Source organism: Cyprinodon variegatus, unplaced genomic scaffold (assembly GCF_000732505.1).
Source record: "Cyprinodon variegatus isolate N-32 unplaced genomic scaffold, C_variegatus-1.0 Scaffold1544, whole genome shotgun sequence".
Classification (NCBI taxonomy): Eukaryota; Metazoa; Chordata; class Actinopteri; order Cyprinodontiformes; family Cyprinodontidae; genus Cyprinodon; species Cyprinodon variegatus.
In genome coordinates, this window is record NW_015151997.1 from 83,468 (window position 1) to 107,393 (window position 23,926).

The following is a 23,926-nucleotide window of genomic DNA, read 5'->3' on the forward strand; positions in this document are numbered from 1 at the left end:
GACCTACGATGAAAGTTGTGGACAAAAGTGCAACAGTGTGCAAGCATTGTGCAACACGTTTTGTTTATGCTAACAACAACATGACCAACATGTCATGCTAACCCCGAAATCCCACATACTCCATCAGCGCTCTGCCCCGCTGCGCACCAGACCGCCTGCACAAAGCAAAGCCTACAGCCTCCACTGTGGCTCCCGTCCGCTCTGCTCTGAGTTCCTTGGAGATCGTAGAGGACATGCGCCAGATGATTAAATTCAAAGCAGCAAAACATGCGGAAATGATCCAGTGTTTCCGCAGATCATTAAAAATCATTACAATTCATTAATTTTTTTTTTCTTCAATTTCATTAATTTTTATGGGATTTCGGTGTAACAATCAACATATACCGAACCGAAAACTGTGACCACGAAACCGTGAACCGAACCGTGGATTTTGTGAACCGTTCCACCCCTATTACCTACTGACAGAAAAAGTGTGTTTCCTTTAATTAGGAATTGGTCTTAAAGAGTCTGTTAACTTTGCTGATTAAACAATGTGGGAACAGAACGGTCTGTTGACTCTCAATGTCTCTCCACCAACCACGACTGGGCATTATGTTTTATTTTTCAGTATCTGTCAGTTGACTGATCCTCTGGCTAGACTCAACTCAAACAAACATAAGAAAACAACCTGTGAAGGTTCCTGCTTGTTCAAAAAAACTGATCTGGGCTAACTGGACTCATCTGTAAAAATAAGAGGTTAAAGATGTTTGACCCTGAGGGCCTTATAGGTCTATTTAATGCGCTGGATCACACTGGGGGGGGTTAGGGTTACAATGAGAATGACACTTGTAGGATGTTGGGGGAGGTGGGGTTAGAAGATCTCCAGTTGTGTACCTGTAACTCTGTGAGATGCCAGCATAGTAGCTGAGACGTTTAAGTGTGACATGATCTGCTGTGGATGGTAACAGGTGGAGTTACGTTTCATTGGGAAATGTCTCTGACACAATTCCCATGGTGGAATTGCAACAAAGGTCACTTTAATTGTGACAGTGAAAGCTATAGCTCTCTAAGCTTTAAGCTCAAATTTCTCTTTACAGTAGTAAGAAAAAAGAAAAACAGATGATACCCCAGGGCAGACTGGCTGGCTAGTAGTTTTACAGTTACATAAAAAAATGATAAAAGCTGAAGAAAATAGATTATTTACTTTTGCTGATGCCAAGAGGAATTTTTGGGACATGCCTACATTTATTCCCACTTAAAATGGTTAAAATTCCACACAGGGTTGTAAGAGCAGAAGCTGATGATTACTCAATGATTACATCATTACTCAGCATTAAGTCTTGTCTTCTTTAAACGTAAAACATTTAATTTGATGCCTCTGACTGTTGAAGTGTGTGTAAACCTCATGGTGAGATCCAAGGATCTGCTGGCAGCCTTTGAGGAAAAGACTGGAGCAGCTTTTGACTTTTGTCCAGAAGGACCTGAAATCAGAAATTCTCCCATTACATCATAGGCTGCATTTCTTATTGTTTATCCACTTATATTACTTTAAAATAATCAGTTATTAATTTATACATTTTTTGGCTATTTCCTTTGAAGGATAGAGTGAAGTATTTAATCAAACAGATGGTGAGTTTTAAAAATATGTTTTTATATTCCTGTAAATTATTAACAGATTTCTGGAATCAATGCTTCTGGTAAAGCAGTTTGTGCACCTTGTGATTATTATATTTTATTCAAGACTCATATTTTAATATTACAAACTACTGGCTGAATGAAGGTTCTGAAAAAAAGATATTGAATTGTGTACTGTAGTTGGAATGGGCCTTTGCTACAACGCTCACTATCTCCTTTTTTATTGTAAAAAGCTCTTTGCATGTATAAATTTAGATTTTCATTTTTTTCTCTTTTATCACTGACATTTATTATGACTATGTCAAAATGTACGTTTTAAACATAACTGCCTGAACTGTTTTATTTTAGGACGGAATCAAACACCACCTATGTTTCTGCTGTTTACGGTTACTGAGTGCTCGAAGTCCAAAGAAAATAAACAGCTGAATGTTCCGATGGATAACAAAAATAAAAACTACAGAAGGAGAGAGGCACAGCAGAGAGGTGGTTCTGGGATTCATTATTTTGTGGCTTTTACTGTTCCTGAGGCTGCCAGGCATTATTATGACTCAGATTACCTTTCTCATGATGTAAAAAACAATTGCTCTTCCCCAGGGGGCGATAGGACAATCTCTTGCTCTCGCTCCCTCTCCCTTGCTCTCCACTGCGTTAGGGTGGATAATTTCCTCTCTGAGAGGCATTATAACCTGTAATGTTTTCACACCATTAAGCAGCTGCTTCCTTTAGCTTAAAGGTTTCTGCTACCTGCAGTCATTAACACGCTTTCTTTCCTTATATCTCCCTGATTCAGCATCGGTTTTAGAGGTTCAAATTTATTTACTTTACAGCAGGGGTCATCAATATTTTTCATTCGAAGTTTCAATGTTTGTAATGGCTGGGATGCTGATAATGGCATATAATTATTATACCTGTTCATTCCACGTTTCCACTCCCTTCTAGGTACAGCTTGGTGTGGGGATGGGGGTCCTATGGGCTGGCAGGAGTCTGTGCTGTCTGCCCTATTGTGGTTTAGTGTGTTGGCTTGAAGGCTTAGGTCGAGGATTGCTTGTTGCACAGCCCCTTTCTGGGCTGGTCTAAACCCTCTGGGATACAGGTACACTAGAAAAAGTATAACCCTGCTAAAATAAAAAACAAATTATGTCCAGATATCACATCTAAAATATCTGACGTCACCGAATCTGAGTTTAATCACTTATTATGACCTGATTATTTTATGTTGAAAACATAAAACAATAATTTCATACACAATTTAATAAGGTTTATTTGTATAGCGCCAATTCACAACATTTCATCTCAAGGCACTTTACAGTTCACCAGATCATCCAGTCAGACTGATTTAAAGTTCTCCATCCAAGGAAAACCAGTCGATTGCATCGACTCATTGACTTGGATGCGAGGATGAAGAGAGCACATCCAGCCAGTCATAGTCAGAGAAACAGGACTACACTGGAAAAACAGGCTCATCTCCAACGTCTATAAACAAAGGTGTTGACGGCAGCAGCACAGCTGATATTTCTCTCCAGGGTGGTGTCACAGCTGAACATGAACAGATGAGGCGAAGGTACTATGAGAATTTCATAGTGTATATACCATACTATTCCACAGTATGTAGTTAGTGGTGTTATAATGAAGTGGAATTATTGGGAAAGGTAGCATCTCAATCATGAGGAAGCATACGCTATATAAAAAACACTGGATGGATGCGGCGCTTCACCCAACTATAAATCTTAAAAACATTTTAGTTGATGAACCAAATTGATATATTGAAATTGAACCAACTTGATGTACTTACCTTTAACTAAATGGACATGAATTAATATTTGTATTGACACCAGTTAATATAAATATAACCAAATTATTATTTTCACATTTCATTTGACTTTACTTCAAAAATTATTTCCACTTCCCACCTTACAAACTCTATTAAAATAAACACCTGGCTAACATTACTTTAAATTTATTTATTAGTTGTTAACCTGAAATGGTGTAATTCCAGGTGGTGTAAATTGACGTTTACTAATCTTCGTAAGCAGTAGCAGTTAGCATCCGTCGCTAACACGCCCACAGCAACAGCCCTCCCGCACTCTCATATAATAGTGGAGGCTACCGCTGCCAGTGACGGCCGGGTATCCAGCATTTAATTAAACAAAACTCCACACTGTACCTTCAAGCCATGTTTGTTTAGCTCTGGATGTAGCCCAGTTGAACGAGCGAGGGCTTTTGGCTAGCTAACGTTAGCGATTCATTGTCATAACGTTATCAGTAAATTCACATGTGACTCAAACAAAACGACCAAAAAAACTTGCAGGACATGAATAAATATATATACATATTGAGAGAAATCCCAAACTTTGTTTCGGGTCCTTTGTATATGTATTTAGTTCAGGTTAAACCAAACCTGATGTCTCAAAATCCCAAAATAATGAGTTACACAATCAAATCAATAATTTTATCTAGTTTACAGTGACAGTCATTATTTTGAATGAATAGCCACATGTCACACTTTTTCAGTATATTCAAGTGTGTATTTCTTTACCCTTGTTAAAACCTTTTGTTGAAAAGAGACACTCCCTTGGCAAATAGTGTTATTAAGCTATGGTCAGACTCGATGGGTTTTTACAGGGTGTTGAGGGAAAATTTTTATGGTAGTTTTATTTTTTTATCAAGGAAAAAATACAGGTCCTTCTCAAAATATTAGCATATTGTGATAAAGTTCAATATTTTCTATAATGTAATGATAAAACTTGAACATTCATATATTTTAGATTCATTGCACACTAACAGAAATATTTCAGGCCTGTTATTGTCGTAATAGGGATGCTTTTGGCATACAGCTCATAGCCGTAATAGCTAAAAACACTATTTGCCTAAATGAAATTACCTCTTCCTTTTTCCTCAAGATGCTCCTTTTAGCTCAATTTAAAACTAGAAGGACTTTTAAATGTGTTTGAGGTCAGGTTAGGATAATTTCATTGAGGCTTTTCTCACTCCTTTCAGAATTTCCAATCTTAAGATGGATTAAACAAGATTCACTAAACTTAGAAATTATTTCTGGACAGTTTTATTTTAACGCTTTTTAAGGCTTTAAGTGTTTATAGTTTAGTTTTAATTTAAGGCCAGCTCTTATTTCACCAAATCAGCATCCAAGCCCTTCCCGTGAAAGGTTAGGATGCTGTAGAGAGCCGTGGCTTACATTACAGTAAGGGAAATTGTTTCCTGTAGGAACCCTTGCTGTTAGTGTCTGTCGTGTTATGAAAAGCTCTCGCATGTTATTACAGGTCACATTAATGGATGTCATTGTGTTCCTTAGACTGAGTATGTTTTGGAGCTGAAAGGCTTCAATAGATTTCCCTTTTCAGTGTTCAGGCTGTTTGCCTGCAGCTGGTTTGACTTGTTTCTTTTTGAATATGAACCATAAATATGCTCAGCAGGTGTAAAACGGAGCAGTGTTTCTACCCACTAGAAACAGAAAGGATTAGATCAAAGCTGATATTTAAATGATGACGCAGAAGCATGTTCACATTTTAATTTTAAATATTTTTTTTTCCTATCTATTCTTAACTAGAGGTTATTCTACACAAAATTCCCCCAAATATTTAGTAATATTTAAGGTTAAATCAGTCACACTGGATAGAAATTCTTTACTATACCCTACTATATTTTTTACTATAAAAAAATGTTTTTATTAAAGGCAAAGCTAAAATTAAATTCTTGAATAATGTTTTCTTTTTAATTGATCTGGATTTCTTCAGCTAATTCAGAAAACACTCAGGTGGATAAAGAAGCATTGTACTGTTGCATTTATGCCTGAATTTCCTATGTTATGGTTCTATATTGCATTAAATCCGAATGAGGATCTTCACATGGAATTAAATGAAATGAAAAAAGGCACAAACACAGATTTTTGGTCTCCATTCCCCCAGTGGCTCCTTCCAAATGCTACACCTCCCTCACTTTGGGACTATCTCATGTTGTCCCTTCCCCTCATACAAACACACACACACCTCCCTCAGTACTGACATAATGTTGTCTCTCAAAAGCACAGAACAGAAAGACTGTTGTTCTCTGTCTCGCTGCTTTTGTTCAGAGAAGACAATGGATCCAGGAAGAAGAGGATAAAGAAGATGGTAAGGAGGGACAGAAACCAGGAGAGGGTTACTTTTGTCTACCTACATATTTTGAACGAAGGGTCTCTTTACCCAACAGCTAAAAAAGGTTCTGTCTTTAGTAAATGTGAAAAAGCTGCAGCTTTCAGGAAATGAATGTTGAAATAAAGTGTTTCATTTTCCTCATTACAAGAGAAAATATTCCATGCAGCACTTTTAGAGTTAACCCTACTAAGGCTGTTTCTGAATCACTGCCTAGAAAGAGGGTCATTTCAGAGCATCTTTGTGAAGTTGGATTTATTCCAATTCAGTTTATTTATATAGTGGCAATTTAAAACGCATGTCATTTCAAGGTACTTTACAGAGGCAATTGCATCAGATCATGCATTCAAATAGGTCAAAGGTTTTCTATCACAGGAAACCTAGAGGATTGAATTGAGTTATGAACTTCGCAGACACGCTCCTCCTGGATGAGGATGTGGTGACAAAACATATTTCCTAGCATTGTGTCTTGACTAAAGCAATTGCTTACAGCTCGCATGCATGCAACGACAGTTGAGGGAAATGACTCCGTCATAACACAAACCACCCCCACCAGAACCAGGCTCAGTGTGAGCAGCCTTCTCCCAAGCCCAACTGGTGGTTCAAGAGGTCAGAAGAAGACATACAGAAAGAACACAGAAGCACTGGTCAATAAAAACTTTTTATTTTAGAAAAGATAACAGAAAACTTGTTCTATGGGTGGCACTGTCTAGGAAAGAAACGATTAAGCAAACATGTTCTAACTCTGTTTTCCTGTCACAAGGGATGAAATACAGCACATAGAGTTGGTCAAAGTAGAAACTGAGCACATAGCTATGTCTAGGAGAGAATAGAGACTAAGCACTGGAAAACAAGAACAACTCATCTATAATTTAATTTTTGAATGGGAGCAGACCAGCTGATCATTCCTTCCAGGATGGTGTCACAGCCATAAAGAACCAGGCCTGATGAAGTTACTATGTTGAGAAAAAACAGAGGGAACATAAAGTTAGTGGTTGAACAAATAAACTAGGATTTGAGAATAAAGATGGAATAATGTAAAGTGGTCCCTATATCTTCCAGCAGCTTACGCGTATATCAGCATATCTGTAGAGACAGTTTAGGATAACCTGAGCCACTCTTAAGTATAAGCTTTATCTAAAGAAAGGTTTAAAGCCTAGTCTTAAGTCTGCTTTACAAATGAAAACTGGTAATTGGCTCCACAGGAGAGGAGCCTGAAAACTAAAAGATCTGCCTCCCATTCTACTTTTAGAAATTCTAGAAACCTCAAGCAAACTGGCACACTAAGAGTGAAGTGGTCTGTTTGGCACATAAGGAACAATTAGATCTCTGATATAAGGTGGAGCTCGGTCATTTTGCTCTTTATATGTTAGAGAATATGTTTGGTATATTAGCTTCATAGAGAATTTGCCTGATCAAAGATTAACTGTTTAGTTGATTCTTAGTCATATTTGATTGTTCCTGTTTCTGGGGTTTTATTAAACCAATCACCTTTAGCATAATATTCCCCACAACAAGGAGTAGGCCTGACTGATGAAAACAGTGTCTCACTCAGACTCGGACTCTGGTTACTGTCTTTGCCTGGTTTATTTTACAAGCTTCACAACATGCTTGGCTAACCGAACTAGCACAGTACCATTTTCTTGCCAGGTAACAGTTCAGCTTCACCAGTCAACCAGTGACATCTGTACAGCAGAATGTCACTGGTTGACAAACGAGTAAACACACACATTGATACATAAATCCTACATCTGCCCCAAAATAATCCCAAAAATTAATCTCCATATCAAAAGCAGGGATGCTTGGTAACAGTGAAATTCACACACTTGTGATATTTTACCATTAAATTATGAATATATTATTAACTAGAACTGGAAGTTGTAGTTAATTTATAATTCATTCAAAACTGAGGGTAAAACTAATTAAATGTTATTATTTGAATCATTATAACTGTATTTTGCTTACCCACCAGGATTCTTGGCCTTATACATCCAAGGTTGGACTCTTGTTCAAAATCCAGTTGTCTCCACCAATTGAATAAACTTGACCACAGCTATCAGCAGAGTTCAGTGGCGGAGTTTTCTCCAGGGGGGGCTATAAATTCAAATAGACGTATACGAAAGACTAATCAACCGTATACTAAGTTATCACACCAGTATATTTATATGAATGCCAACAACAAAAAACTTGCCCTTCTGGGTCTTGTGAAGGCAAATCTGTGTTTTGCATAGTCCAATATTGTGTCACAAACCTAAAATAAAAATCTACCCGTTTGATAATGGAAAAGCTATTAGTTAGCTTTATATTTCTTTTTAATATATAAAAACTATTTATTTTCTGAGAATGTGATTAGTTAAGAGCAACTATGCAAGTTAACAAACAGCAGGCCGGACTAATAATTATGCAAACCTTGGGTGATAAAGTGTAGGGCGCACTGTATACTAGAAAAGAAACACATCTTATTCTAATAAATAAAAAAGCATGAACAACTATAAATGTAACAGCGACAAACAATTGGAATTGATCCTATGTTAGCCTCCATAAAGAAAAGGAGCAATATCAGATGCCAATGATGGATCCCATCATACATTATGCGGTGGAAAAATATCAATACACATTGCATTTACATCATCCAGAGGTGCATGCCTGAATTAACATATTTTTTACCTGAATGTAGGGCTGCTGATGAAGGGCCTGATAAAGGCTCTTACTATTGAGCCAATAGGAAAATTAATCTGCAATAACCACATTTCAAACTAGGAGAGCAGCACCAAGACATTTTCAAAATATATTCTGTAGAATTTAACTAAAAAGTTAATATAAAATATTAATTACACTAGTTTAGTGACATTAAAATGGCAACACATAGAACCAGCTAATCTGACAAAAACTTTTTTTTGTTTTTTGGAAGTGTTGCACTTTAAAAACTCAACTTTAATAGGGGCAGCAGACTGAATGCTGGGTGCTGGAGTCGGGGGTACTTTTCCCCTAATCCATCAGTGTATAAAGGAAAGCTCTGCGTTTAATTAAACCTTTAAGCTTTCTCTCTCTGATTCTTTCCTGAGTATAAATCACTAGGAGCAAACCCTTTAAATAACACTTAAAAACGTATAAGTACTAACTAACCATGGGACATGACAACAGATTTTGACAGGATTGTATTCTTACTCAGACCAGAGAATTGGCTCGTGTTACAGATGGCAACGCTTACCATCAGGCTTGCTTCTTCAATCCGCTCTGAATCCCAGTTTAAAGAAGCATGTTATACACCCAGCCTGCCACATCATCATATCATTACATCTTAGACATTACTAAATGAAGAGACATCCGGAGCCCCAGCCATATCAAGGTTTTATCTTGTTTTTAGATCAGGGCCATTCCAAAATCAAATACAAACAGCATAAAAATAAAACAAGCCGGTCCCATCGAGGCGTAATCTGAGACAATGACACACAAAGTGTGCTCCTGATGTCCAGTCTGCTCCGTAGCTTTGTTTTGGTAGCTGTAACCACAGAAAATCCCGCTTCACAAAGATAGGATGTTATAGATAGGATGAGTCTTAACCTCTGTCAAGAGTCACAGATACAACGACTGATGTAATTGGGACAGAATACCGCGATTTTTTTATATTTTTCAAAATAAAACATTACTCAGACTCTGATCGCCGATAAATTATTCTGTGCAGCCCGGTACCAAATGACCGACGGACCAGTACCGATCCGCGGCACGGTGGTTGGGGACCGCTGCTATAGAGTACCAGTCATTGAATACAAGGCCCTTTGGCTTTAGGACAAACCTAAATCATTACTTCTCTGCCACTATGCTTTATACCTTAAAGGTGTTTTATCAACTTCTTGCTTCATTTTCTAAACTTCACATATTCCATGCACACTAGAGATGAAATTATGAAGCTTTTGGCTTACTGAGCTGACTGTAAAAATATTTGCAAAAGATGTAAGAAGTGTAGAGAGAGAAATCATACTGAGAGACCAGGAGGCTGTGAAGCTCAAGAGGATTATTTATATTAACACTTTTTATTTGTCTGCTGCTACAGCAAAAATAGAGGGTTGAATGTCCCTGGCATTTCACAACTGATAATGACTGATGTTAGTCAGAGATTAGTCCTGAAACTACAAATAGTAACTTTACTACATATTGCACACAGACCGGTCAATAAAACGTGTCAAATTCCGATTAACGGTATTTTTATCACACTGAAAATTATGTTGGTGTATATGATTTATGTATACCAACATAATTTTCTGTGTGATCTAAATACTGCTAATCCTAATTTGACACACAAAATTATGTTAAGGCACGGACTGGGAAGGATTTTCAGCCTTGGCATTTTTTTCATCTACACCAGACCATTTATGGACCGTCACAAACACACAAATACACATTGTTGTCTGATGCTTAGGGATAGATAGGTTAATCCACAACCATCACCAAGAGTTCTATAATGCGGTTTTACTGGCTTTGGTTATTAACACGGACGTGGCAGTGACTGCTGCTGCATAACGTCCACACTTGCACAAAGCCAGCTGGAAACCCACTCACACATACTACGTAGGTCTACAACGTAAGCCTGAGTGTTGTAAAAACACCAACATAAAACAATACAATAGAGGCAGACAGGCAGTTTTTCAAGAATGAATACATAAAAGCTCAGCGGGTTTTTTTTTTTAAGCATTCACTGCAAGTCTAGGTGAAATGGAATAATGTAAACAGATGTAAAACCCCATCATGCACCGCAACATATTTTTGCAAAACATTCATAACATAAATTTGCCAAATATAAGAATATACATTCTAGTTTGGTTTAAAGAAAGCATTCTAGTTTTATAATTTAGTTTGTTGCAAGGACTTTGGACTGTGGGTCTATATATGGCTGACTTATACATTCTGCTGACATATATATTCTTATTTTCAAAATTATCTATGTAAAACAAAATACATTCTTATTTTTAAAATTATCTATGTAAAACAAACTCCTCATCAAATGACAAGACAGGTGAAATGGACATTGCGAAAGCCTTTGTAAACCATGGCGGCCTCTGTATTTTTCAAGGGGAAAAGCAGCAGGGGGAGAAGTTCATATTGCTGCAGTCTGAATATTGGATCTCGCTGAAAATCATATACTTTAAGTTGGGTCTCTACAAAATTTAATATCTGAAAATGTTGGGGACTTCAGCAGATCTACATTGTCTGACTGTTTGGTAATGGATGTGGTCAGACAACACCATAAGCTCTTACAATAAATTACATTTATTCAATCTTACTGAAAAGATGCTTTTTGTTTAACCTACTAGTGTTTTTTGATCAAATATCATGGCTTCATCCGGATCAAGAAACCTGTTATCCCTGGGTTCTTTCACAAAATTTTCAGGTGACACATTTCGTGTTTGATTGGACAAAAATTATGTTATAATGCTCCAGAAAGCAGTTTGGCATCCAAATGAGAAGCTCCCTGTAACTACATACACTCTTTAGGTAATGTTACCAATAATCTCAGCAATCACATACTAAAAGATTTTAAATGAATAAATTTTAATTTTAATTTAAGCTTAATTTCTTAAAGTCAACTTTTTCATTCATGCTTTATCACTAATAACCAGTCTGAAATGGATTCTCTGAAGAATCTGGCCTTGGTCCCATCACCTCCAGTGGGTTGTGAGGTAGTACTTGATTAATGAGTCGGGGGACAGAATGATCTCTCATACCTACACAAATACATTCTACCAGGCATCAGAGATGACGAGATAAAATTTGGGATTGAGACATGAGCAGAAATGGGACACGGAAATCTTAAGAATAGACTAGAAGTCTTGTGGCGCCTGGGAAGCAGTGTCGGGGTTAAGGGTCTTCCTCAGGGACCCAGATTGGCGGTCTGTGGGAGTGAGGCTTGAACTCAGAACTTTTGGATTCCAAAGGCAATCCCCCAACCACTAGGCCGCCAATCCTCTAATCCCCTACTGCATAGCCTCCTTTCGAACCTTTGTATGCCAGTAGTTAGTGTAGTTGGTTTCGCTAACCATAAGCAACGGCCTTTGTGTGCTGATACCTGCAATACCTATAAGGATTCCCAGCATTTCTAAATCCAGCATGGGAACATAACTGGGATTAAGTCTGAAGGAAACCAAGGTGTGACAGTGCAGTACTTGGCTCAACCTGCTGAAGTCTCACCTGATTGATGGCCACAACCAACATCCTTTTGTAGAAATAACTGTTTTTCTTTCACTCCATCCCTTGGCATGACGCCTCATGTTAGATATCAATGGCTAGAGTCTGGGATTCCTTCTTTTCACCTAAACCATCCTAAACCAACTAAACCATGGGCATGAGGCCTATCTGACAGACCTTTACTGAGTCAGTTGTAAAAGTAGATCTGCCTTCAGAGGAAAGAAATGAGCAGTGTGCTGACCCAGATCTCTTGTGTGGACAGTGTTAGAGCACCAGGGACAGATCCAGATACAGCCTGTGAAGCAGACTGTGTATTCAGCTGCTGTGTCTGTAAATCAGGAGATGATTACACCCAGACTGTGAGCAGAAAGTTAGCGTAAATATATCCTCCTTTCATTCAGAACAGCTCTGGCTCTGGCAAAGATCCACAGAAACTAATAAATAAGCAATGAGCTCGCTGACTCAGTGGTCTGTTGTTGAGGTGATGATAGTAAAATCCTGCCTCCCTTATGTGTGTTAAACACAAACTGAGCTCTCTCTTTTCTCAAACTAGCAAACACATTAACTTCATGTTTGCCTTTCAAACTCCTTGAGAACAAAAGCCTAGACACATTAAAGAAGAAATGCTGACCTCAGGTCAGGTGGTCTGATAGTCTCAATCTATTTAGTGTTTAAAATTTTAACTGTTTACTTTGACTATTCCTTGTAAGTTTCATTTCTTTATCGGCTAACCAAGCATCAACTTATGTGGTGAAGATTGCTTCTTGAGGAGTTCCTCCAGCAGAAAGCAGAACCCAATTGTTTGAGGAGAATATCTTAAACCCTGTTGTGTGATGTAAAATCTCTGTCTGCCATCTCTTTAGAAGTAAGTCTTCAGAAGTATTTTTTGTGTGCAGCTGCTTTAAGCGGAATTCCTTCTGTTATGTTTGGTTTGAATTTTCTACATTTTTTTTTTATTAAATCTGGATCAGTGTACCCTATTTCAAACTGTGCTGAACACAAATTCAGTTATAATGGTTATAAATGACTTATTATGTTAAGGTGATTAACTTGGGTTGCTGGGCTTTTTGGATAAAGTTATGTGCACAAGTCTACAGGGGACACCAAAAAACACAGTGATGTTTTATATGTAGGACCAGAGAATCCCAAAATATTTTATAACAAATACATTAATAAATGCAATTGTTTAGGTACCAAAACTGTTAAACAACAAAGAGAGCCACATTTTCTTCTTTTAGAATCCAAACTAATAATCTTTGTCATTATGAAACCATAACAAAATTCTATAAAGAGTTCCTGCTGTGAATGTACACATATTACCCAAAAAGAAATTAGATAAATGTCTACAAAAAGTAACTGCCTCTGAAGCAAAACATCAAATAGCACTTCAGAGAGGAAATAGAAGAAAAAATCCTTCCTTCTTTGAAGGATTTTTACTTCTTTCACAAGTGCTTCAATTTTTCTTCTAAGAAAAATATGCCAACAATTTAGTATTATAAAATTATATATATATATTTTTTTTACAATACTCTATTGATCCAAAGGGAAAATAAATGTTGACATAAAACAACAAGTCACTGTAGATGTTGATAGCTGTAGGCAGGAAGGATCCTCTGTAGCGGTTTTACTTCCACTGGATCTGGAGAAGCCTTTGACTGGAGACACTGTATTTCTTCCACAGTCTTCTGAAGAGGATGTTCATGGTTGGCCATTTTCTTTATGAAATCATATCCAGAGATTCTAGAGTAGTTTCTAGGACATTTTTCAGCTGGTTGAGCTTATTTAAGCCACTTGCTCTGATGCTGTTACCCCAGCAGATGATGGCAGAGGTGTACCTGTCATACCCTTTGTTTTGTTCAGATTCATGATCAAGTAATTGCTCCCACAAAATGCCTACAGAGTTGCCCCCCTGCTCTCTATACTCTGCTTCTTGTGCGTCTATGATGACTCTAAACTGTGTGCACAGTTATTATGCAAGTTGTAGTTGTGATGATAAATTTTCTTGTTGAACATATACAGCTCTCTTGGTCAATCCAAAATGTTATTAAGGGCAAAAATTGTTTCGTCATGCACATTACAGTGCCTCCTTTTCACATACAAAAACATGGTTAGTCTGCAGTAAACACCTCCATATTCCAACCTTATATGCCCCATACATTTCACCCAACTTATAGAATAGTCATTGGATATATTCTTGGTACTAGTTTCTTGACCCAGATTTGGGATGGGTGTTTTTGGTAGACTGTCCAATTACTTTATCTTAATGTATAGAATGCATTAGATCTAAATAATGTGTTTAGTGCACGTGCAGAAAGTTTGAAGTTTATTGGAAATATTTAATGTGCCATATCTTAAAAACTATTAAAGTGTTGGCTACCATTTTGGGTACACAGAGACTCACATATGGTACCAATTTGGACAATTAATAACAGAATAATAGGCTGTATATTGTGGTTGAACATTACATTCCAACATTTACTGTCACTTGCATTAAGCTTTTTTATATGGTTTTCTGCTTCTAGCTCTTAAAACTGACCCATTAGGAGTTAGTGCCTTGAATTAATGCTTCCATATAGCCAAGATGTATGGCTACTAATAAAATATATTTTTATAAAGTAATACTGAGTTTTCCATTTTTTAAAGCAAATCGCTGTTCTGTTATGTGCAGGAAGGTATTTGACTCAAAGTTCTTTGCTCATTTCAAATTGATCATTGAATTGACATTTTTCTGCTTGTGTTCTTTCAGGTAGATTAAAGGGGATAGCGATGATGTCTGGATTAAACCCAACCTCTTCAGAACACCGTGGAGATACCCTTTGTAGTGCTGATAATGGCAATGTGGAAACAGGAGATGATGCCCTGGACCAAGAGCTTCTCCCAGATCTGATTCATCATCACCCTAATCTTTTCAGCTCTTCTCCTTTAAGGGAAAAGATGTATGAGGTTGACAGCAGCTGGAGCCAGGGTGTAGACCAGCTGAGATATGGACCGTGAGTGGATTTCTATTTGTGTTTCTGCAGAACTTTCCATAAATACCCCCTTAACTTATAATAAAGATACTTGAAGCATTTAAAAATATGTCAAAGACTTAAAGGTGAACTATTATGCAAAACTGAATGATTGTGTATCTTTGTTCTTCCACTTGGATCTCTGCTGCTCTAAAAACAGTTAAAGTGCAAACAACACAAACAGTAATGATTCTGTTTTACTGGTGTATAGAAGATTTGATTTTCGAATACCCCTCTAATTTATACCATCCAAAGTAGTGGATACTGCCCTTCCTCTAGTGACCCCAAATGAGCCCAGCCTAGCAACCTACATGACAAGATTACATCAAAGCAATTGTTTGAATAAATCACGTTCACAATTTAATGTTAGCTTTATTACATACTGAAAAATTTATCTGTATATAACTCTTACAATGAACTACAGCTCAAAAGACAGAAAGCTATTGGTTAGCTTAATGCTTATTTGAGTATTAAGGCTAAATTCCTTAGGAAAGCTAATGTTATCAGCACATCTTATTTTTTTTCTCAGATTATGTTCTACTTCAACAAACAAAATGGCTCCTACAAGTATTTCAATCTAAAAAAAACTCACACGAAGAGAAAACACAATTAGGAGAAATGTATTTATACAATTACTTTGTCTTTGGCGCCCAGACCTTGGCAGGAAACATAGCACTTAATCTTGATAGATATGCACGAACAGGCGCAAAGAATAGGGCTGTTTCCCCCAAGCCTGAAACTGGTGTTGGAGTGGAGATAGATGAAGTTGGTCAGTCTGTAGACTGCCTGTTAGCGAGATGGTACGCTGAGCTTTATGGGGAGATCAAGTGGATTGCGTGACCTGAAACTTGGGCTTCACTTAGGGATCTGGAAGATGGAAGTCCAGTTGGATAACACAGGTTGAGAGAACCTGTCCATGATGAGCAAGCATGAAGCGACAGTGGAGAGGAAAAACTCCCCTTTGGGAAGAAACCTCGGGCAGAACCAGGCTCAACATGGCTATCTTCTGCCTGACCAGTTGAGATGAGACGGAATGCAGTAAGAGTCCAGGAGGAATGAACTCTGATGAAGCTTTAGCTACGATGGTGGAGGAGGGGCTGGTGTCATCTGAATGAAGTCACACAGCGCATCCATGGCCTGTGCATAGGAGCAGACAAGTACAGATTTGAGGCCTTTTGATGAACTTTGGATGCCAATTGGTTTTCGTGGAGGGGGGGATCAAAGCTGATTGGCTTTGTCGAAGGTGGATGTAGAAGAGCAATTAGTTTCTTCAGTTGAACTTCTGCCTAGGCAGATACCAAACTTATTCTGTATTTATTTTAATGTGTATTTATATATACAGTACAGTGAGGAAATTAAGCATTTGAACACCCAATTTTGCAAGTTCTCCCACTTAGAAATCATGGAGAGGTCTGAAATTGTCATTGTAGGTGCATATGCATTTGGAGAGGCATAATCTAAAAAAGAAAATCCAGAATTCACAATATATGATTTTTTTTTATCAAACTATTTATTTGTATGATACAACTGCAAATACGTATTTGAACACCTGAGAAAATCAATGTTAAGATTTGGTACAGTAGCCTTTGTTTGCAATTACAGAGGTCAAACCTTGGTGTGGGTGTGGAGGAAGTCATTTATGTTAAGAGGGAAAAAACAACCTTAAACAGAGGAGAAGGACTCAGGTTTTAGCTCTCAAAAACTATAACGTGGCGTAAGAGTTCAATTCTTCCCGCTATCATCTGAATCCTCATCGCCATGCAGGTGGCAAAACATTGCGGCGTTAAGCCAGGCCAACAACAACCCTAACAACTCCCCATTACACAGGCATGGACCAGTTTCGGATTAATTTTCTGGCCAACAATGACCTCATAGGCTCCCCTTTAAAAAGGGTTTGACTTGTTTTCAGTTCAATTTGCATGTATTCTAAGCCATAACACAGCTTTTGTTGGGCTAGCCTATAAAGCCTGGAACTCACTGCAACCTCAGACATTTTGAATTAATAAATCTATATGGATGGTAAATGTAATGTCTTAGAAATTGGAAAACAAAGTACAGTGGTTTGTTTTTAGCCTTTCTTGGAATCACACCCTTGAATTCTGTGTATTCCTTTTCTATAAATGTGGTTCCCATTATGTTATTAATAAAGGCCTTTAAAAATTCTCTATTTATTCTGGTTTGAGATGCTGAACAGATTCATAATATGGGGCTTTGCTTTATAGCTGTGGCAGTATTTTTTGACTCATTCATTGTAATAACCCTTAATAATCTGTTCAAGCCAAATGTGGGAAATTGAAGTGGAAAAAAATCTGAACAGATATACCCACCCTGCTCTGTCACAGCCTTAATACACCGTCAGTTTGACATGGAAAAAAAAAATCAGATTGTGGTTGAAAAAGTCAGATCACTGGTGTGATCCAGTCCTTAGAAACACGTAAACCTGCAAGGAATTTATTTATACACAATAAATAAGACATATATAAACATTGTTATCAGCATATTAAAGACCACTATACCCTGTAAAAAATGCAGAAATGACCCCAGTTGCTTTTACAAAGAGAACTCTGTTTTAAACATATTGAAATTAACTCATACCTTTTCATGGCACCCACTTCACTGGATGTCAGAGCCTGTAAATAATTTTAGATCCAATCAAACATTTTCGGTTAGAGGCCAGATCCATTTAAAAACAGTAGATCAATAAAAAAAAACAAGTGATAAAACTTTTCCTCAACAGGAATGTTCATTCTCCAAAACAGATTAAAATCTAAGACTTAACTGAGAAATGTATTTTCAATGTTCAATTCAATTAAGTTTATTCATATAGTGTCAATTCTCAACACTGTTTATCTCGAGGCACTTTACAAAGACAATTTAACAAGATCATAGTCCGGTTTTCTATGTTCTAAGAGTCTAAGTTTTCTCTGTAAGAAAAACCAGCTGATTGCGTCGACTATTTGACTCAAGAGCCAATCACTCACAGCAAGCATGTTTGTAGCGACAGTAGAGTGGAAAACTGCATTTTAACAGGAAGAAACCTCTAGCTGAAGCAGGCTTGGTACAGTATGAGCAACCATCTGCAGATGATTTGAGAATTATAATGCCACAACTTCACAGTTAAAGACTACACCTTCTCTGTTTGGTCCCCTACAGTAAACAGTTTTAGTCTGAGCAAGAAAAGGGTTTTATCTGCATAATGTAGATCAATTGTTCCAAATCCTTTTCTTCAGGTTGTTTTCATGTTTTTATGCTGTCTCTTTGTTGGCCTAAACCTGACTTCAATATATAGATGATTAAGAGGCAACAGTACCCATTACGGGAGTTTAAAGAACAATATAAAACAAATGCATGCTCTTGTATAGCTCGTCCATGGACCCCAGAGGGCCAAAGTGTACTACATTAATTCATTCAACGATTCAAGCAGACATCACTTGCCAGCCATAGCTGTGTTGGAGCATTATGCAATCAGCACCACCTGGCCCTCTGATGACAAAAAATTAGGCAAGTCGAGTGAATTTTCTTGCCCAAGATCAAAATTACTGAAGCACACTGTTCAAGGGCTCGAAATAGCAACCAACTGGTTAACATGATAGAGGGAAGGACTCAGGTTAGCACATTTCTTGTGTGTTGGTGTTATAACATTTGCTGTGAGTCATTTCTCTCCTCATAGTTGGAGCCTTTAAAATGCTTTCCATTTATTTCACAGGGCTTGAGTTTTCATTGGTCCTCTTCTCTGCAGGTTGGAAAGGAAGTGGCTGCTCTGGCATGAGTTTATGATAGAACACACCCACCTAGATGCTTGGCTGCAATTGGCTGAGCAGGCAGTCACCACTTTAAACCTCGAGCAGGTAACCTACAGTGCCTGCAAAGAGGAGCTGAGGAGGTTTGAGGTGAGGAGAAACAAGCTACAGCACTTGCTTTAGTTTTTGTCTTTTATGTGTTTATCAGTTCTTTAAGAATCTTCTTAAAACTTTTGGATCAGAGAATCTGCCATGTACAATAAATTATTTTATTAAAAAAACATTTTTTTTAATAAAACTTATGCCTCAAACTTTATCCATTTAAAAAATACAGAGTTTGCATGAGAATATTTCTATTAAAACAAAATGGATGTAACAATGCAACTTTTGAGCAACTTTTAAGCATTTTGTGACCATGTTCAGAGGTTGCGATGTGAGGCGGGATGTCAATTCATCCAGCTGGACAGCCTGACCAGAAGGAACCGGATCTTAACCCGGCTCTTTCAGGGTACGATGCAGGCTCGGCTGCTAGCGTCGGCTAGGGAATGTGGCCAGCGATGGGAAGATGTTGATGCCAAACTGGAAACCATTACAAGACGACTACAGGTTGGAAATTAAAATCTAATGTGTTTAAACTAAAGAGTAAACAATCTGGGGTTCTGAAGCTGCAAACATTTTATAAAGTTTCAACTGGAACACATTTACCTCTACCATAGTGCTGAATCATAATTTTGATCAGTTCATATTAGTATGATGCTTAGTTGGAATACATCCCTTATTTAGGTCTTAATTTTTTATATTTCTTATATATAAATAAAAATTCAAACTAAAAGTCAACCCGGTGGCCGTTTCAGGATTAAATTCATACATTTGAAATTCCTTTTTTTTTTAATGATTTTTGGTGGGGGGTTTTCTCTTCTCTTCGCCAGTCGTTGGTATCAGAGTGGGAGGATTTTGAAGCAGAGAGAGAGGAGCTTGCACTCTGGTTGGCCGACATGGACACTCGTCTCACAGAGATAGATCACATGAGTGGAAACAACTGTGAGAAATTGAGACGGCTTCAGGTGAATTCCATTTGAATTCCATTATTGTTGTGGGAGAAAAACAACAAAGATGTTTTTAAAGACAGAGTTTAGATAACTAGCTATGTTCCTTTACAAAGCCTCAGAACATTCACCTTATCTCAACTAATGTCTGAAATCCTTACAATATGACTGAACTCCTCTATCTGGCAAGAAAATGTTGTAGATGTATTCAATTCAGTTTTTTATATAGCGCCATTTCACAATATGTCATCTCAAGGCACTTTACAGAGACAATTCAACCAGATCATATAGTCAGAATGGTTCAAAGTATTCAATCTAAGGAAAACCAGCTGATTGTATCGACTCATTGACTCGGAAACAATCCCTCAGACCAAGCACGCTTGTAGTGTCAGTGGAGAGGAAACAGGAAGAAACTTCAAACCTCTCTGTGGTTTGTGACAAAATAAGAGTCCTTGGGCATGAGAAGTTATAGTGCGTCTATATGATGTTCTGATCTTAACAAGCCTGCCGTCTAGAGTCATCTTTTAAAATGTGCTGTTAGCCCTATTCCTTGAATAACAAGGCTTAGATTAGATTACTTTGGCAAATTGTGGGAGAATGTATTTCTGCAAATCCTCAGTTTTCTGACTCGCAGCAAAACCAAACAGGCTTAACCAGACTTTTGCCCAATGTACTGTCAAAAACTGTTAATATTTTTTTTTGAAAATCCAAAAAGAAGTCCATTCCATCCAATTTATTCTCTTTGTGGTTGAAGGATGATGTGTATTTTTCTAAATCCTACCAATATAGAACATGGTAATGACAGCATCATGAGTTGGGATTATTTGTCTTAAATTGAAACTGTACATGCTCTTATCTCTGTGTAATTTTCTACCAGGGGTGGCTGGAGTTTTAATAACTTCTGTGTATTCTCAGTCTTTTCAGCACTCTGTGTGTGAAAACTCCGGTCGTGTGAACAACCTGCTGCAGCGTGGCGAGGAGTTGCTCCAGCGCAGCGAGTCTGCTGACGCTCAACATGTGGAGAGCCGCCTGCTTGAGCTGCTGCGTCGCTGCAGCCATGTCTACAACAACATCGCCCGGACGCACACTCGGCTCCTCAGCATGAGACTGGTATACAGTTTATTTAATATCTCATGTTGTTCTCTCCAAGCTGTGTATCTAAAGGTTCCTGACACACTTGGGGTATTGGAGTAGTTGATGATGGTCTTTGTTCTCCCAGGTGTTTGATAATGACTGCGTTCTGTCCCAGAGAACAGACTCTGGGTCTCCTTCAGAATTGATGCAAGAAGACGGACTACTCCAGAAATATGATCCGGACATCTCTTCAGTTCCACCCCATCTCAACGGTTAGCCTTCTCCCTAGAGACTGTAAATGCTTGGTGGTTGATGGGATGATTCCTAAAACTGTTTTATTGCAGATTTCAGACAGTCTGTGAACTGTGTACCAATCCGGCACTCCCTTCCACCCTCACCATCCCCACCATTTCCGTCCTACCCTGCCCAGGAGCTCATGGGGTTGGAGTGGGACCCCTCAGTGGACATTGGCCGGTCAGTCTCCCATGATGATGCGGACTCTTCCTACTTTAGTGCCTCCAACGGTAAGAAGCTAGTCTCTTCACAACCCAAAATCCATCAAACTTGGAGTATTTTTAAGCTTAATATTCCAGTAGGTTCACCAACTACAGGAGCTGCTTGTTTAGTGGAAAAAATCCTTATTAGAAAAGTTCTCCAGATACAGTAAAATAAACTTTACAGTCAGTAATTTTAACTCTACTTAGCTGGGATCTATCCGTCCAACATCAGCTCATGAAGATAATGGGATTTTTCTTAAGCTCGACCTGGAGGATCCATAAGGGTCCCTTGGCCAAAGGGATTTATAGTAACTTTATAGTTCTTGCCCTTCCTCCTGGAACCCTTACAGGAAGTCTGAAGCATATTTAAGACCGGCCTGAGGGTCGCCTCTGCTAAAACCATGTTTATTTGCAGTTCTAAAGAACTGGATACTTTATCCCAACGTGGTCCTATTTCTTAAATCATTGTGCAGCATTTTTTTTTCCTTTGGTGCCTTGGGTTTCAAAATCTTTCCCTGAGAGGGGTAGAATTAGCGTCATCAGACTTCCACAAGAGTTTTATTTCCTCTGCTCTACAGGTCTGTGTCAGAGAGAGGACACCAAGAGGTGGAGCTACCTCAGCTCCTTTGACTCTCGCTCTGACATCAGCACTGACATCACAAACCAGGAAGCAGTTCTGGTGAGTTACATGACTTCAGGTTTCGTGATAATTTTTTTCATCTTTTTTTTTTATTATTTATGCAACGTTTCAGCCACCCAAACCATGGCTTGTTATTGCAGCTGACAGAAACTGTTTAGTGGTTCTGGTTGTTGCCGCTTCAGAGGAGGTTCAAAGGAACTTCAAATTCTTTCCATTTAATTATTCAAAACTCCATCACAATCCCCAAACCCTCCACTCAAATATACTGGAGAAAATGAATATTGCAAAGTCTGATTTATAATTTTTTATCTATACATGGAATTGCAGCTTCATAGCATGTAATCTGGTATTTTAAGGGCTTAATTTTATGGCTCTTTAGGTCTTTGCAGATGCCTTTAGCTCAGTGGTTTATCGAATTTTATTTTACCATCTTGAGGATTTTGTTTGTCTTAAAGATGAGGGACTTATTAGACAACATTTTTCGTCAGCTTGAATGAGTTTGTGTTGTCTCCAGCGTCTATTGGCTCTGAGGCACCTCAGCGGTCTATAATTCATTTCCCAGAACCTTTGCTTCCATTTAGCTGAAATCAGTGTTATGCTGATGATGTTCAACTTAACATTCGTTTGAAAGATCGTTATTCTTTGCTACACCTTATCTATCAGGTTTGCTTCACCCATTTTTTCGTACATGGTTTCTTAAGTGAAGTGACCAGCTGCTTCTGTTGCTTTTTTAGCTTCGTAAAGACTCTGTCTCTCATGTTCATAATAATGTGAGTTGTTGTGTTGTCTAACATTGTTATATATGTTTGTACTTAATTTACTATTTTATTTACTTTTCTCCTAATTTTCAACAAATTTGTCAAGCATTTTTATGCTTTATGAACAAATTGGTCTGCATTAAATGCATGGTTTTATTGGGTAGCAGAGAGTCCAGGCCGTGATGGATTTTAGGAGACGGCAACATTGTTCTAGAGAGAAAAAGCTTTCTCCTTTCATTATTTTAAGCTGCCAGACCGGTTTGGGGTGGGTCATGGCCCTTAACTTGTTATTTGAAGCTTGTATAGTATGAGATTTTGGTAATTTCTCTGGGCTTCCCACTCTGACCTTGTCCTTAATCTGCAGGGACATCTAGTCCAGGGCAGATTAGCAGCTGTCTGAGATGCTTTTCTTCTAACATTTTTCCTCTTTATGTTATAAACAGTGCTTATCTAAGGTCACTACTGATGCAGTTCTTTCCTTGTGTTGGCATAACAATCAAACTCATGTAGGCTCCACAGGAGCAAAATACTTAATGGCCTCCAAATGTTAAATTCAGATAGAGAAAACCACTACCTTTTGCTGGTTTGATCATTTCAGGTTAACTTTAGGACCTGAGAGGATCCCTGTCTTGGTGATCTAGAAAATGAGTCAGGCAGCTGTTTGTTCTACAAGTTTTGTAAAGGTTCCAGCCAGGCAGACGAGCTCCAAGCAAACTCCCATGTCAGTGGATGAAGAGAGCACATCCAGCCAGTCACAGTCAGAGAAACAGGACTACTCTGGAAAAACAGGCCGATCTCAAACATCTATAAACAAAGGTGTCAATGGCAGCAGCACAGCTGAAATTTCTCTCCACAGTCATGTCACAGCCAAACAGGAACAGATGAGGCGAAGCTGCTATGAGAAAAGGCAGAGAGAGTATAACTTTAGAGATTAAAGTAACAGATTCTGCAGAGTGGAAGAATAGAAATACAATGAAGCAAAATTATGAAATAGGGGTCCTTATGTCCTCCAGAAGTCTAAGCACCATAACTATAGAGATAGTTATAAAGCTCCATAGGTTTTAATCAGGGCTTCTAAAAGGCTTGAATGATACAAATACAATGTCAGGTATTTTGATGGAAAGATATAAATGATTGTACAGTTTGTTTTAAAGCTGACCCATCAGTTTAAAGTTTAACAAAGAATAATGTGAAATGTTTATATTATTTCTGCAGTAA

At 38.1% G+C, this 23,926-nt stretch overlaps 1 protein-coding gene across 2 annotated transcripts in view; it reads left to right on the forward strand.

The window, feature by feature from the left end:
• LOC107103855 overlaps window positions 1-23,926 on the forward strand; it is a 29,240-nt gene that overhangs the window by 2,040 nt on the left and 3,274 nt on the right. The window contains exons 2-9 of one of the 2 annotated variants that reach the window (XM_015403690.1): window positions 14,692-14,935; window positions 18,693-18,843; window positions 19,117-19,299; window positions 19,623-19,757; window positions 20,655-20,849; window positions 20,959-21,085; window positions 21,158-21,337; window positions 21,889-21,989. In XM_015403690.1, the coding sequence (XP_015259176.1) occupies window positions 14,712-14,935; window positions 18,693-18,843; window positions 19,117-19,299; window positions 19,623-19,757; window positions 20,655-20,849; window positions 20,959-21,085; window positions 21,158-21,337; window positions 21,889-21,989 (1,296 nt within the window). In that variant the 5' untranslated portion in view covers window positions 14,692-14,711. The remainder of the gene's footprint in view (window positions 1-14,691; window positions 14,936-18,692; window positions 18,844-19,116; window positions 19,300-19,622; window positions 19,758-20,654; window positions 20,850-20,958; window positions 21,086-21,157; window positions 21,338-21,888; window positions 21,990-23,926) is intronic. The other variant, XM_015403692.1, reaches the window with a different exon arrangement.